The 15,438-nt window shown below is 42.2% G+C and overlaps 1 protein-coding gene across 3 annotated transcripts in view; it reads right to left on the reverse strand.

Moving 5' to 3' along the window:
- Positions 1-1,452: 1,452 nt before the first annotated feature.
- LOC114901489 (serpin B8) overlaps positions 1,453-15,438 on the reverse strand; it is a 23,900-nt gene continuing 9,914 nt past the window's right edge. For 2 of the 3 annotated variants that reach the window (XM_029233263.1, XM_029233256.1), the window contains exons 5-7: positions 13,630-13,772; positions 3,880-4,032; positions 1,455-2,271 (exon numbers count right to left, since the gene is read on the reverse strand). In XM_029233263.1, the coding sequence (XP_029089096.1) occupies positions 1,867-2,271; positions 3,880-4,032; positions 13,630-13,772 (701 nt within the window). In that variant the 3' untranslated portion in view covers positions 1,455-1,866. Of the gene's footprint in view, positions 2,272-3,879; positions 4,033-13,629; positions 13,773-15,438 lie in introns of all 3 variants that reach the window. The other variant, XM_029233269.1, reaches the window with a different exon arrangement.

The following is a 15,438-nucleotide window of genomic DNA, read 5'->3' on the forward strand; positions in this document are numbered from 1 at the left end:
CTGTGGGGAAAGAAGGAAGCTGACACACTGAGAAACAATAAAACCAGAGATGAAGGAAGAGCCTAAGGCACTTGGGTCCATAGTTCTAGTTATTCCTCAAGCACTTTTCTTAACTTGATACTGGATAATAAATTGCTTTTTTCTAAGTTAGACAGAAATGTGTTTCTGTCATTTGCCAATGGCAAGAATCAGTGTTGAATGCTGTATTCATTTCCTGTTGATGCTGTAACAAACTGTTACAAACTTAATGACCTAAAACACCACAGATTCACCATCTCAAAGCTCTGCTAGTCAGAAGTCTAACGCAAGTCTCTGGGCTAAAACCAAGGTGCCTGCAGGGCTGCATCCCTCTCTCAGGGCTCTGTGGCAGAATCCATTTCCGTGTCCTTTCCAGCTTCTCCATCCACGTCCCTTGACGGGGCCCCTTTCCTCCATCCTCAAAAGCCAGCAACAGTGAATCTCTCTGTGCTCTCCCTCCATGGTCACATCCCCCTCTGACCTCTAATTTCTATTTTAGTTTGCTTTCTTTTATGAATGAGATTGAGCATCTTGTCATGTGTTTACTGACCTTTTCTATTTCCTCTTTTGTGAAGTATCCATTTCATGTCAATTTTTCTACTGGATTGTTTGCCATTTTCTTACAGATTCTTTCATGGCAATATTTAACCACTAAAGGATTTATCCTTTAGTGGTTAAATTTGTTAAACTATCATCTCCTGGTTTGTGCTTATATTTTTATAATTTGTATGGTGTATTTTAAACTTAAAGTACCTGTATTTTAATGTAGTTGATTTTGTCCATTGTTTACCTTAACTGTTATGCTTTTTATATATTGATTAAGAAATCCTTCTTTGGGAATTCCCTGGTGGTCCAGTAGTTAGGAATCCGTGCTTTCACTGACAAGGGCGTGGGTTCAATCCCTGGTCGGGGAACTAAGATCCTGCGAGCCTTGCAGCATGGCCAAAAAAAAAAAAATCCTTCCTTTCCCTAAAGTCATACAATATTCTGCTATGTTTTCTTTTAAAGCATATAAAATTTTCATTTCTCGTTAAGTGGTTACTATCTCAATAATTGTTTTCTTCTTTTAAATAAGGAATTTTTCCCAGCACACTGTATTGGGCTGTCATTTTCCTATTGACCTCTAATACCAATTCTTTTCTATTTCACATTTCATATATGAATAAGTATGCTTCTGGGCTCTTCTGTACTATTAATCTGTTTGTCTATCCCTGTGTAAACACCACACTGTATTACCAGGGCTTTATGACAAGCTTCAATATCTAGTAGAGCAGAGCTCTGCAACTTGATCTTTTTCTTTAGAAATGTGTTATAAATTTTGGCCTTTTGCTTATTCATATAAATTTTTAAATAAACTTGTCAAGTTCCATAGAAGCATTGCTAGAATTTGGATTAGAATTACATTACATCAAAAGGACAAGTGGGGGAGAACTGACAATTTTTTAACTCAAGGTCTATTCGTGATATGAAATATGTCCATTTATTTTGGTCATCGTTAATGACTGTCAAAAGCACTTTATAATTTTCAGCGTAACAGTCTTGCTTATCTTTTGTTAATTATCATTCCTAAGAGCATTATATTTTTAGTGCAAAATTAATTACATTTTCTAACTATTGCATTTTAGATGCATAAAAATGCAATTGACTCTTGTCTAATAATGATATTGTGTACTACTATAGCAGGTATTGCTCTTTATCAACCTATTAAATCCTCTCAACAACTCTGTGAGGGGGTCCTGTTATCATAATTACACTTTATTTTGGCATTCAAACCACCGCATCAATTTGGTCACAGGGAATTTGAAGTAAGGCAGGGCGGGCAGAGTGACGTACAACGACTGCAGCTCTTTATGGAGAAGAGAACTTGCCACAGAACAAAATGCTGTTGGTTTCATGGTGCCTGATGAAGAAAAGGAAAGGGTGGTCTGCACAAAATCTTGGCTCAGTTCTGCTGCACAGGGAGTTCCTGACCACCGCGGTGGCCGCAGCTGCCTCCGTGCCCTCCTCGTTGACCTCTACAAAGCACTTGTGCACGACTTTGGACATGGGCACGTTCTTCTTGGCTGACATTCCAGAAAAGTCGGCCTTGGCTTCCTCAAAAGCATCAGTCATTCCTAAACTTCGAAGAAAAGCCTCCAAGTCATAACTCTCCTCCAGCTTTAATCTGGGAAGAAAAACTTGAACTTTATCCTTAGTCAGCTTTTCTGGATTTGTCCAGGCTCTGAACTTCTCATATGTAAGTGCCTTTTCCACCTGAAATAATAAAGAGTTAAATTTTAAAAGCTAGATGACAAGAGCCTGGTATCCATCCATCCCCCCACTCATTAACACCTCCACACACACGCATGACCTGCAGCTAGATGGTGAGATCTAGTCCAAGACAATCTAAGGGATATTTCCTCTTATAAACACACCCGGATTTCCCCTCAAATTCTTGCATTTTCCTTGTTTTATGGACACAAGAGAAGAACAGTTAGAAAACACCTGAGACAAAGATAGGGTTTTATTTTTAACTATCTACCAAATTCATTTCAAGCGTTTTTTTAGTTTAGAAAATTCTCATAACCAATTGATTGTATTCATGCGAAACACTTTACCATGAGTTTGAGAACTTGTTCGACAAAAGGGAGACAAAGCATGGCTCAGAACTCTGATGGATGAAAAATGGGGAAATCAGGGATCATCTGAATGGGAAGGAAGACGTGGATTCTGGGAAGGGGAGAGCAGCAATGGGGAATTCCACAGGACGATTGCTTCTGGCATCCTTCTTTGCCCTCTGCCTGCCCTGGAGTTTCAAAACCTACAAGACCCAGAACTCATTCTGTTTATCCACAGGGAAGAAATAAAGGAGGAAGAGGGGGCTTCCACTTGCGTCCCCACTTCCCTTCACCACCTGGAGTCCAGGTGAGTTCTCCTCTCCCGTGACAGCTGGGTTTGGATGTCAGCTCTATTCCTAGACTCTCCTAATTTTCTTCTCAAGTCGCCGTGACAGAGCTCATCCTTGACTTATGCCAGGACCTTCCTGATTCCATGGAGAAGCCAGGGAGATCAGGCAGGCCCTAGCCTCACAGCGGTGTGCTGGTGTGCAGGCGGTGGGCTGGAGCTGGCTTGTATCTCCGGTGAGAGTCAATTGTTAAACCCTCGGGAGCCTAAATTCAGCCACGGTGGGGGTATTTACACCACAGGAATCACTAAATATCATAATGCTTCCCCTCCACCCCAGAGAGCCAGATAACGAGCATACTATCACTCTTGTGCCTCCCACCCTACAAAGTTACTTTCCCCCATCCTGAACCCCCACTTTCCGTCACGGGACTCTGTCTTCCTCGTGTCTGAGATAAATTCCTCACCTGTACTTTAGACGCTTGCTCCTCAAGTTGGTCTATGACCAACGGCATCTGCATCACTTGGAATCTTGTTAGAAATGCACAATCTCAGGCCATAACTCCCCCCAAATCAAAGTCTGCATTTTAACAAGATCCCATTAGGTTCATATGCACATTAATGTTTGAGGAACACGGCCCAGATCCATTCTTATCCTTTTCCTGTCCTTTTGTTCAGTAATTATTGGGCTCTCAACTAGACCTTCCCTTCAAAATAAATAATAATGTTCTTATATTTTTGGAAGTCTCTCTTGTAAGCTTCATCAAAATTTGTCAATACCAGCAATTCCACTCCTAGTTGTACCCTCAACAGGAAATGCATACACATGTTCACCCAAAGACATGCAGCGGTGTTCATTTAGCACTCCTTAAAATAATCCTAAATTGGAAATTCCTCAAATGCTATCTGGTGGATGGACTTTTAAAAATGAGCTTAGCCTGGATCCATGGACACTCAGACTCATTGCCAAGGGCTTACCACAGCGAGATCTGTGTTGTCATCAGGCAGTAAAATGAGCATACTCAGCACCCCCTCCACGTAGGGCAGCTCCAGGACCTGGGCGTGCACCTCCTCCACATACCCCATTTTCAGTTTAGCTTGCTTAAACATCATCTGCACTGTCTTCTTCTCCTAATAAGAATACAACATTGGGGGGGACCTTGAAGATGGCGGAAGAGTAAGACGCGGAGATCGCCTTCCTCCCCACAGATACATCAGAAATACATCTACACGTGGAACAACTCCTACAGAACACCTACTGAACGCTGGCAGAAGACCTCAGACCTCCCAAAAGGCAAGAAACTCCCCACGTACCTGGGTAGGGCAAAAGAAAAAAAGAAAAAACAGAGACAAAAGAATAAGGACGGCACCTGCACCAGTGGGAGGGAGCTGTGAAGGAGGAAAAGTTTCCACACACTAGGAAGCCCCTCCGCGGGCGGAGACTGCGGGAGGCGGAGGGGGGAGCTTCGGGACCGCGGAGTAGTGCACAGCGACGGGTGCGGAGGGCAAAGCGGGGAGATTCCCGCACAGAGGATCGGTGCCGACCGGCACTCACCAGCCCGAGAGGCTTGTCTGCTCACCCGCCGGGGCGGGCGGGGCTGCGAGCTGAGGCTCGGGTTTCGGTTTTGGACCGAGCGCAGGGAGAGGACTGGGGTTGGCGGCTTGAACGTAGCCTGAAGGCACCACGACTAGGCGGGAGGGAGTTCGGGGAAAAGCCTGCACCTGCCGAAGAGGCAAGAGACTTTTTCTTCCCTCTTTGTTTCCTGGTGCACGAGGAGAGAGGTTTAAGAGCGCTGCTTAAAGGAACTCCAGAGACGGGCGCGAATCGCGGCTAAAAGCGCGAACCCCAGAGACGGGCGCGAGCCGCGGCTAAAAGCGCGAACCCCAGAGACGGGCGCGAGCCGCGGCTGAAAGCGCGGACCCAGAGACGGGCGGGAGACGCTAAGGCTGCTGCTGCCGCCACCAAGGGGCCTGTGTGCGAGCACAGGTCACTCTCCACACCCCTCTTCCGCGGAGCCTGTGCAGCCCGCCACTGCCAGGTTCCCGGGAACCAGGGACAACTTCCCCGGGAGAACGCACGGCGGGCCTCAGGCTGGTGCAACGTCACGCCGGCCTCTGCCGCAACGTCACGCCGCCTCTGAGGCTGCAGGCCCGCCCCGCACGCAGTGCCCCTCCTTCCCCGCCCCACCCCCGGCCTGAGTGAGCCGGAGCCCCCGAATCAGCGGCTCCTTTAACCCCGTCCTGTCTGAGCAAAAAACAGACGCCCTCCAGCAACCTACACGCAGAGGCAGGGCCAAATCCAAAGCTGAGCTCCTGTGAGCTGTGAGAACAAAGGAGAGAAAGGGAAATCTCTCCCAGCAGCCTCAGAAGCAGCGGATTAAAGCTCCACAATCAACTTGATATACCCTGCATCTGTGGAATACATGAATAGACAAGGAATGATCCCAAATTGAAGAGGTGGAATTTAGGAGCGAGATCTATGATTTTTTTCCCTTTTCCTCTTTTTGTGAATGTGTACGTGTATGCTTCTGTGTGAGATCTTGTCTGTATAGTCTTGCTTCCACCATTTGTCCTAGGGCTCTATCCGTCCAAGGTTTTTTTTTTTTAATATAATTTTTTCTTAATAATTAATTTTAATTGTAATAACTTTATTATACTTTACCTTCGTTCTTTCTTTCTTTCTTTCCTTCCTTCCTTCCCTCCTTTAGACAATGAATCACCCCAAATTGAGGAGATGGTCTCTGAGAGCAAGATGTATGATTTTTCCCCCTTTACCTCTTTTTGTGAAGGTGTATGTGTATGCTTCTGTGTAAGATTTTCTCTGTATAGCTTTGCTTCCAACATTTGGCCTAAGGTTCTATCTGTCCCTTTTTTTTTTTTCTAAATATTTTTTAATTCAATAACTATATTATACTTTATTTTATTTTTACTGTATCTTCTTTCTTTTTTCCTTCTTTCCCTCCTTCCTTCCTTCCTTCCTCCCTCCCTCCCTCCTTTCTTTCCTTCTTTGCTTCTTTCTTCCTTCCTTCCTTTCCTCCTTTCCTTCTTTCTTTCCTCATACTTCTACTAATTCTCTCTACTTTTTCTCCCTTTTATTCTGAGCCGTGTGGATGAAAGGCTCTTGGTGCTCCAGCCAGGAGTCAGGGCTCTGCCCCTGAGGTAGGAGAGCCAACTTCAGGACACTGGTCAACAAGAGACCTCCCAGCTCCACATAATATTAAACGGCGGAAATCTCCCAGAGAACTCCATCTTAACACCAGCACCCAGCTTCACTCAACGACCAGCAAGCCACAGTGCTGGACAACCTATGCCAAACAACTAGCAAAACAGGAACACAACCCCACCCACTAGCAGAGAGGCTGCCTAAAATCATAATAAGGCCACAGACACCCCAAAACACACCACCAGACATGAACCTGCCCACTAGAGAGACAAGATCTAGCCTCATCCACCACAACACAGGCACTAGTCCCCTCCACCAGGAAGCCTACACAACCCACTGAAACAACCTTAGCCACTGGAGACAGACATCAAAAACAATGGGAACTACGAACGTGCAGCCTGCAAAAAGGAGACCCCAAACACAGTAAGATAAGCAAAATGAGAAGACAGAAAAACACACAGCAGATGAAGGAGCAAGATAAAAATGCACCAGACCTAACAAATGAAGAGGAAATAGGCAGTCTACCTGAAAAAGAATTCAGAATAATGATAGTAAAGATGATCCAAAATCTTGGAAGTAGAATGGACAAAATGCAAGAAACAGTTAACAAGGACCTAGAAGAACTAAAGATGAAACAAGCAACGATGAACAATGCAATAAATGAAATTAAAAGTACTCTAGATGGGATCAATAGCAGAATAACTGAGGCAGAAGAACGCATAAGTGACCTGGAAGATAAAATAGTGGAAATAACTACTGCAGAGCAGAATAAAGAAAAAAGAATGAAAAGAACTGAGGACAGTCTCAGAGACCTCTGGGACAACATTAAACGCACCAACATTCGAATTATAGGGGTTCCAGAAGAAGAAGAGAAAAAGAAAGGGACTGAGAAAATATTTGAAGAGATTATAGTTGAAAACTTCCCTAATATGGGAAAGGAAATAGTATATCAAGTCCAGGAAGCACAGAGAGTCCAATACAGGATAAATACAAGGAGAAATACGCCAAGACACATATTAATCAAACTGTCAAAAATTAAATACAAAGAAAACATATTAAAAGCAGCAAGGGAAAAACAACAAATAACACACAAGGGAATCCCCATAAGGTTAACAGCTGATCTCTCAGCAGAAACCCTACAAGCCAGAAGGGACTGGCAGGACATATTTAAAGTGATGAAGGAGAAAAACCTGCAACCAAGACTACTCTACCCAGCAAGGATCTCATTCAGACTTGATGGAGAAATTAAAACCTTTACAGACAAGCAAAAGCTGAGAGAGTTCAGCACCACCAAACCAGCTTTACAACAAATGCTAAAGGAACTTCTCTAGACAAGAAACACAAGAGAAGGAAAAGACCTATAATAACGAACCCAAAACAATATAGAAAATGGGAACAGGAACATACATATCGATAATTACCTTAAATGTAAATGGACTAAATGCTCCAACCAAAAGACACAGATTGGCTGAATGGATACAAAAACAAGACCCTTATATATGCTGTCTACAAGAGACCCACTTCAGACCTAGAGACACATACAGACTGAAAGTAAGGGGATGGAAAAAGATATTCCATGCAAATGGAAACCAAAAGAAAGCTGGAGTAGCAATTCTCATATCAGACAAAATAGACTTTAAAATAAGGACTATGAAAAGAGACAAAGAAGGACACTACATAATGATCAAGGGATCGATCCAAGAAGAAGATATAACAATTGTAAATATTTATGCACCCAACATAGGAGCACCTCAATACATAAGGCAAATACTAACAGCCATAAAAGGGGAGATCGACAGTAACACATTCATAGTAGGGGACTTTAACACCCCACTTTCACCCATGGACAGATCATCCAAAATGAAAATAAATAAGGAAACACAAGCTTTAAATGATACATTAAACAAGATGGACTTAATTGATATTTATAGGACACTCCATCCAAAAACAACAGAATACACATTTTTCTCAAGTGCTCATGGAACATTCTCCAGGATAGATCATATCTTGGGTCACAAATCAAGCCTTGGTAAATTTAAGAAAATTGAAATTGTATCAAGTATCTTTTCCGACCACAACGCCATGAGACTAGATATCAATTACAGGAAAAGATCTGTAAAAAATACAAACACATGGAGGCTAAACAATACACTACTTAATAATGAAGTGATCACTGAAGAAATCAAAGAGGAAATAAAAAAATACCTAGAAACAAATGACAATGGAGACACAATGACCCAAAACCTATGGGATGCAGCAAAAGCAGTTCTAAGGGAGAAGTTTATAGCAATACAAGCCCACCTTAAGAAGCAGGAAACATCTCGAATAAACAACCTAACCTTGCACCTCAAGCAATTAGAGAAAGAAGAACAAAAAAACCCCAAAGCTAGCAGAAGGAAAGAAATCATAAAAATCAGATCAGAAATAAATGAAAAAGAAATGAAGGAAACGATAGCAAAGATCAATAAAACTAAAAGCTGGTTCTTTGAGAAGATAAACAAAATAGATAAACCACTAGCCAGACTCATCAAGAAAAAAAGGGAGAAGACTCAAATCAATAGAATTAGAAATGAAAAAGGAGAAGTAACAACTGACACTGCAGAAATAAAAAAAATCATGAGAGATTACTACAAGCAACTCTATGCCAATAAAATGGACAATCTGGAAGAAATGGACAAATTCTTAGAAATGCACAACCTGCCAAGACTGAATCAGGAAGAAATAGAAAATATGAACAGACCAATCACAAGCACTGAAATTGAAACTGTGATTAAAACTCTTCCAACAAACAAAAGCCCAGGACCAGATGGCTTCACAGGTGAATTCTATCAAACGTTTAGAGAAGAGCTAACACCTATCCTTCTCGAACTCTTCCAAAATATAGCAGAGGGAGGAACACTCCCAAACTCATTCTACGAGGCCACCATCACCTTGATACCAAAACCAGACAAGGATGTCACAAAGAAAGAAAACTACAGGCCAATATCACTGATGAACATAGATGCAAAAATCCTCAACAAAATACTAGCAAACAGAATCCAACAGCACATTAAAAGGATCATACACCATGATCAAGTGGGGTTTATTCCAGGAATGCAAGGATTCTTCAATATACGCAAATCTATCAATGTGATAAACCATATTAACAAATTGAAGGAGAAAAACCATATGATCATCTCAATAGATGCAGAGAAAGCTTTCGACAAAATTCAACACCCATTTATGATAAAAACCCTGCAGAAAGTAGGCATAGAGGGAACTTTCCTCAACATAATAAAGGCCATATATGACAAGCCCACAGCCAACATCATCATCAATGGTGAAAAACTGAAAGCATTTCCACTAAGATCAGGAACAAGACAAGTTTTCCCACTCTCACCACTCTTATTCAACATAGTTTTGGAAGTTTTAGCCACAGCAATCAGAGAAGAAAAGGAAATAAAAGGAATCCAAATTGGAAAAGAAGAAGTAAAGCTGTCACTGTTTGCAGATGACATGATACTATACATAGAGAATCCTAAAGATGCTACCAGAAAACTACTAGAGCTAATAAATGAATTTGGTAACGCAGCAGGATACAAAATTAATGCACAGAAATCTCTGGCATTCCTATACACTAATGATGACAAATCTGAAAGTGAAATCAAGAAAACACTCCCATTTACCATTGCAACAAAAAGAATAAAATATCTAGGAATAAACCTACCTAAGGAGACAAAAGACCTGTATGCAGAAAATTATAAGACACTGATGAAAGAAATTAAAGATGATACAAATAGATGGAGAGATATACCATGTTCTTGGATGGGAAGAATCAACATTGTGAAAGTGACTCTACTACCCAAGGCAATCTACAGATTCAATGCAATCCCTATCAAACTACCACTGGCATTTTTCACAGAACTAGAACAAAAAATTTCGCAATTTGTATGGAAACACAAAAGACCCCGAATAGCCAAAGCAATCCTGAGAACGAAAAAAGGAGCTGGAGGAATCAGGCTCCCTGACTTCAGACTATACTACAAAGCTACAGTAATCAAGACAGTATGGTACTGGCACAAAAACAGAAAGATAGATCAGTGGAACAGGATAGAAAGCCCAGAGATAAACCCACGCACATATGGACACCTTATCTTTGATAAAGGTGGCAGGAATGTACAGTGGAGAAAGGACAGCCTCTTCAATAAATGGTGCTGGGAAAACTGGACAGGTACATGTAAAAGTATGAGATTAGATCACTCCCTAACACCATACACAAAAGTAAGCTCAAAATGGATTAAAGACCTAAATGTAAGGCCAGAAACTATCAAACTCTTAGAGGAAAACATAGGCAGAACACTCTATGACATAAATCACAGCAAGATCCTTTCTGATCCACCTCCTAGAGTAATGGAAATAAAAACAAAAATAAACAAATGGGACCTAATGAAACTTCAAAGCTTTTGCACAGCAAAGGAAACCATAATCAAGACCAAAAGACAACCCTCAGAATGGGAGAAAATATTTGCAAATGAAGCAACTGAAAAAGGATTAATCTCCAAAATTTACAAGCAGCTCATGCAGCTCAATAACAAAAAAACAAACAACCCAATCCAAAAATGGGCAGAAGACCTAAATAGACATTTCTCCAAAGAAGATATACAGGATGCCAACAAACACATGAAAGAATGCTCAACGTCATTAATCATTAGAGAAATGCAAGTCAAAACTACAATGAGATATCATCTCACACCAGTCAGAATGGCCATCATCAAAAAATCTAGAAACAATAAATGCTGGAGAGGGTGTGGAGAAAAGGGAACACTCTTGCACTGCTGGTGGGAATGTGAATTGGTTCAGCCACTATGGAGAACAGTATGGAGGTTCCTTAAAAAACTACAAATAGAATTACCATATGACCCAGCAATCCCACTACTGGGCATATACCCTGAGAAAACCAAAATTCAAAAAGAGTCATGTACCAAAATGTTCATTGCAGCTCTATTTACAATAGCCCGGAGATGGAAACAACCTAAGTGTCCATCATCGGATGAATGGATAAAGAAGATGTGGCACATATATACAATGGAATATTACTCAGCCATAAAAAGAAATGAAATTGAGCTATTTGTAATGAGATGGATAGACCTAGAGTCTGTCATACAGAGTGAAGTAAGTCAGAAAGAAAAAGACAAATACCGTATGCTAACACATATATATGGAATTTAAGGGAAAAAAATGTCATGAAGAACCTAGGGGTAAGACAGGAATAAAGACGCAGACCTACTGGAGAACGGACTTGAGGATATGGGGAGGGGGAAGGGTGAGCTTTGACAGGGCGAGAGAGAGTCATGGACATATACACACTAACAAACGTAGTAAGGTAGATAGCTAGGGGGAAGCAGCCGCAAGGCACAGGGATATTAGCTCGGTGCTTTGTGACAGCCTGGAGGGGTGGGATAGGGAGAGTGGGAGGGAGGGAGACGCAAGAGGGAAGACATATGGGAACATATGTATATGTATAACTGATTCACTTTGTTATAAAGCAGAAACTAACACACCATTGTAAAGCAATTATACCCCTATAAAGATGTTTAAAAAAAAAAATACAACATTAAAACCAAATTACTGAAAAATGAGCGCAGTGCACTAAAAGATATGTCTGATTTGCAGAATCCCTAGGTACATATAATTATTATTTCTATGCACTTATGCTGATTGATGTAAAGTCTTCATTATTACATATTAGTGTTGAGTATAACATTCTGTTGCCCCAGCAGATCAAGTATTATGAGGCGGGAGAGAATCAATTGATGAATATAGAGAGACACAAAGCTATGTTATTCTCAGAAGAAATTGTGGGTTTTTTTCTCTTTTGAGAAGATGGGTAGAGAAGCACTCCCAGGGACCTTTTAATTAAAAAATTATTTCTCGGGCTTCCCTGGTGGCGCAGTGGTTGAGAATCTGCCTGCCAATGCAGGGGACACGGGTTCGAGCCCTGGTCTGGGAAAATCCCACATGCCGTGGAACAACTGAGCCCGCGCACCACAGCTACTGAGCCAGCGCGTCTGGAGCCTGTGCTCCGCAACAAGAGAAGGCCGCGACAGTGAGACGCCCGCACAGCGCGATGAAGAGTGGCCCCCGCTCACCGCAACTAGAGAAAGCCTTCGCACAGAAACGAAGACCCAACACAGCCAAAAATAAATTCATTAAAAAAATATATATCTAAAAAAAAAAAAATTATTTCTCCAAGTTAAGGGGAAATTTAACTAATATTCAGGTCTTTAGGCAGAAAGATCTGGTTGGAAAAGGTATATAGGCCAGAGGGAGTTATACTTTTTTTTTCCCCAATAAATTATTTATTTTTGGCTGCGTTGGGTCTTCGTTGCTGCGCGCGGGCTTTCTCTGGTTGCGGCAAGCGGGGGCTACTACTCTTTGTTGTGGTGCGCGGGCTTCTCATTGCGGTGGCTTCTCTTGTTGTGGAGCACGGGCTCTGGGCACGCGGGCTCAGTAGTTGTGGCTCACGGGCTTCGTTGCTCTGCGGCATGTGGGATCTTCCTGGACCAGGGCTCGAACCCATGTCCGCTGCATTGGCAGGCGGATTCTTAACCACTGCGCCACCAGGGAAGCCCCGGGAGTTATACTTCTATTCTGAAAACTTGCTCAACTAAATAATTGGCTTTATGGCCTTGCTTTTCTTGAAGGGGGAACCTTGATCAGATGTCTAGGGTCCACCATTTTTAAAGCTTGCATCAAATATATTCTAGATTTATAAATTTTTGTGCAATACGCTGTTATCAAGCGGATGGAGGTCAAATTCCAAGCTAACAGTTACTGACCCCAGCCGTTATCATATTCAAAAGTGAATGGAGAAAAGTGTTTTTAAAGTTAGGCATGTAATTCTAGAAATCAAATATACAACATGATGCTATAGTTAATAATACTGTATCAAATACTGGAAATTTGCTAAGAGGGTAGATTTCAGGTGCTGTCATCACAGAAAATATATGGTAACTATGTGAGGGAAAGATATTTTAATTAGCTTGACTGCGGTAATCATTTCACTATGTATATGTTTATCAAATCCTCACCTTGTACACCTTAAATATGTATAATTTTTATTTCTTAAGAAGTTCCAAGAATAAATAAAAACAAAGCTGGCCTGAACATTTGCTAACACTTTTTTTCTTGTATTAGGAATTGTACAGCCATGAATTCTAAGGCAATAAATAGTCATAGTTGTCACTGACTGTTGCAAGAAAGTGTCTAAATACAACAGTGATAGTAAAATACAAACATAATTCCAAGGGTTAGAAGACAGTTTCTTTCAATCCAAATAACATGACCAGAGAGAGAAGATCGATTTGACCAAGGATCCAAAACCAAAATGATCCGTGTAACAATTATTTTAGTTTTTCTCTTTCCCATTCCAATAAGAGATATATAGGGGGCATGAAATTCCTTCAGAAATAATAAATTAAGAATCAAGACAGTGTGAAATAAATTATGTTTTTCCATTCACTCACAACCTTTCCCAGAGTATTACTTTAGAAAGTAGCTGTATATCTGCAAAATTATGTCCCTACCTTGTTGGTTTTAAAGGTCATTCCCCTTGTGTGCTTTCTGTCAAATTGCTCATTCCACTTTCCTTTGAAATAGGTTGCATTCACGAGGACCAGCTTAGTCAGAGGACCGATTGCCCCAGCCCCCAGTATCTCTGAAATCTTTCCTGTAAAGAGTATGAGAGAAAGTTATTGCTATTGGGGGAGAATAAACATTCTTTTACAAAAGTTCTCTTGACACTGAAAGCCGAGGCTTGGTGGAGAAAAGGCTGGATCCTGTTGTTCTGGCTGCCTGAGGAATCGGGGTGATGGTGTTTCATTCTGTGCACACATACAGCGTAGTGTTTATCCTTAAACAACAGTCTTGAAGCAGGCAGGTCAACGATCATTTTGCCCTCAATTTATAGATGTAGAAATTCAGGTTCAGAGTATTTGCCTGACTTTTGCCTTTTGTCACATAGGCGACCAAGTGGTTGAGCTGAGAAAATAACCCAAGAGTCTCGATTCCATCTGTAAGCTTCTCGACCTTGGCACCATAATTTCTCAGCCACGCCACTACTGGCATTTTAGGTCACATAATTCTTTGTTTTGGGGATGATCCTATGCATTTAGGATGTTTAGCCAGTATTACTTCCCACAACTATGACAACTGAAAATGTCTTCAGTTATGGCCAGATATCCCCTAGAGGTTGATTCTGATTAAGAATCATTGCTCTCTGCCCACCTTCAAGTCTCATTTAGGTGAGAAGAGGCTTCCAAAGGATGGAGACACAGATCTGTAAATGGGAGAAGGCAGCTTCCTGGAGGGAGGGAATGGGGCAAAAGAATTAGGGGGATGCAATAAAGGGGCCCGAATTGAGTTGTCCAATGAGAGCGGAGACAAGGTGATCCCCAAACACCCCTCCAGCTCTGCTACTCTGGGAAACCTTGGGTGGTCAACCTGGTGGAAGGAAGGGTGTGAGCAGCCGTGGAGGGGGAAGTGGGTGGTGGAGGGAGGGTGAGGTGTGGAGAAGCTTCTGGCTTCCCTAGGTGACTCAGTGCTGCTAGATCAACTGGAGAGCCAGAGACCACTGCACACGTGACGTATGAAAATATCAACGTGAAGGCTCTTCCCTTCCGATGGTCGTTGGCTGCCTGTGTGATCACGGGTATTGTGGCTGCCTGACGCACAGTGGATGCGCCATAAGATGGAACGGATGGAATAATGAGTGCCAGGCGGGCACGTGAACAAACGAGTGACGTAACCTCCCCTCCTGCTGACGTCTCTAAATTACGTGCTGAGTACTTAGAGTTCTGAAAAGCACGTCCTTTTTCTCTGCACTCTAATTGAGAACTGGCAGAAATGTTTCTGCTGAGACAATGTGTCTGGACAGGGCACCCTGTATGCTCCACATTAGCTGCACTTCCAGAATCTGGAGCAAATTCAGAAAAGCAAACATAGCCACAGCCAAGTTCAGAGGGCAGGAGAGGGCTGTGGATGAACTAGAGCGGCTCACATCACCACCGGGAGGTGACATGAAACGTTGTCCCACCTCAGCTATAATCTACATGGAATGTCCTCCTGCCCTTAGAGCACGGCAGTGTCCTCGCAGGTAGAAGTTAAATGGGGCACCAAAGAGGAAGCATTTTTCGGGGATGTTCCATTACCTTCCAGAGGGGAGGGCATCTGAGAGACTAACATTAGGTTTAAGCATTTTTCAGAAATCACCACTTTGTAAGCCCAAGAAAAATATCAGAATTGCATCAATGGCCTGAAAGCCCAGCAAACACACATAAACAGGCCACTGGTTACAGGGTCACAGTGGCCACCCGTGGAGGTCACATCCCAGGTTA

Source organism: Monodon monoceros, unplaced genomic scaffold (genome assembly GCF_005190385.1).
Source record: "Monodon monoceros isolate NGI ecotype Baffin Bay Population unplaced genomic scaffold, NGI_Narwhal_1 Super_Scaffold_1, whole genome shotgun sequence".
NCBI classification, from domain to species: domain Eukaryota; kingdom Metazoa; phylum Chordata; class Mammalia; order Artiodactyla; family Monodontidae; genus Monodon; species Monodon monoceros.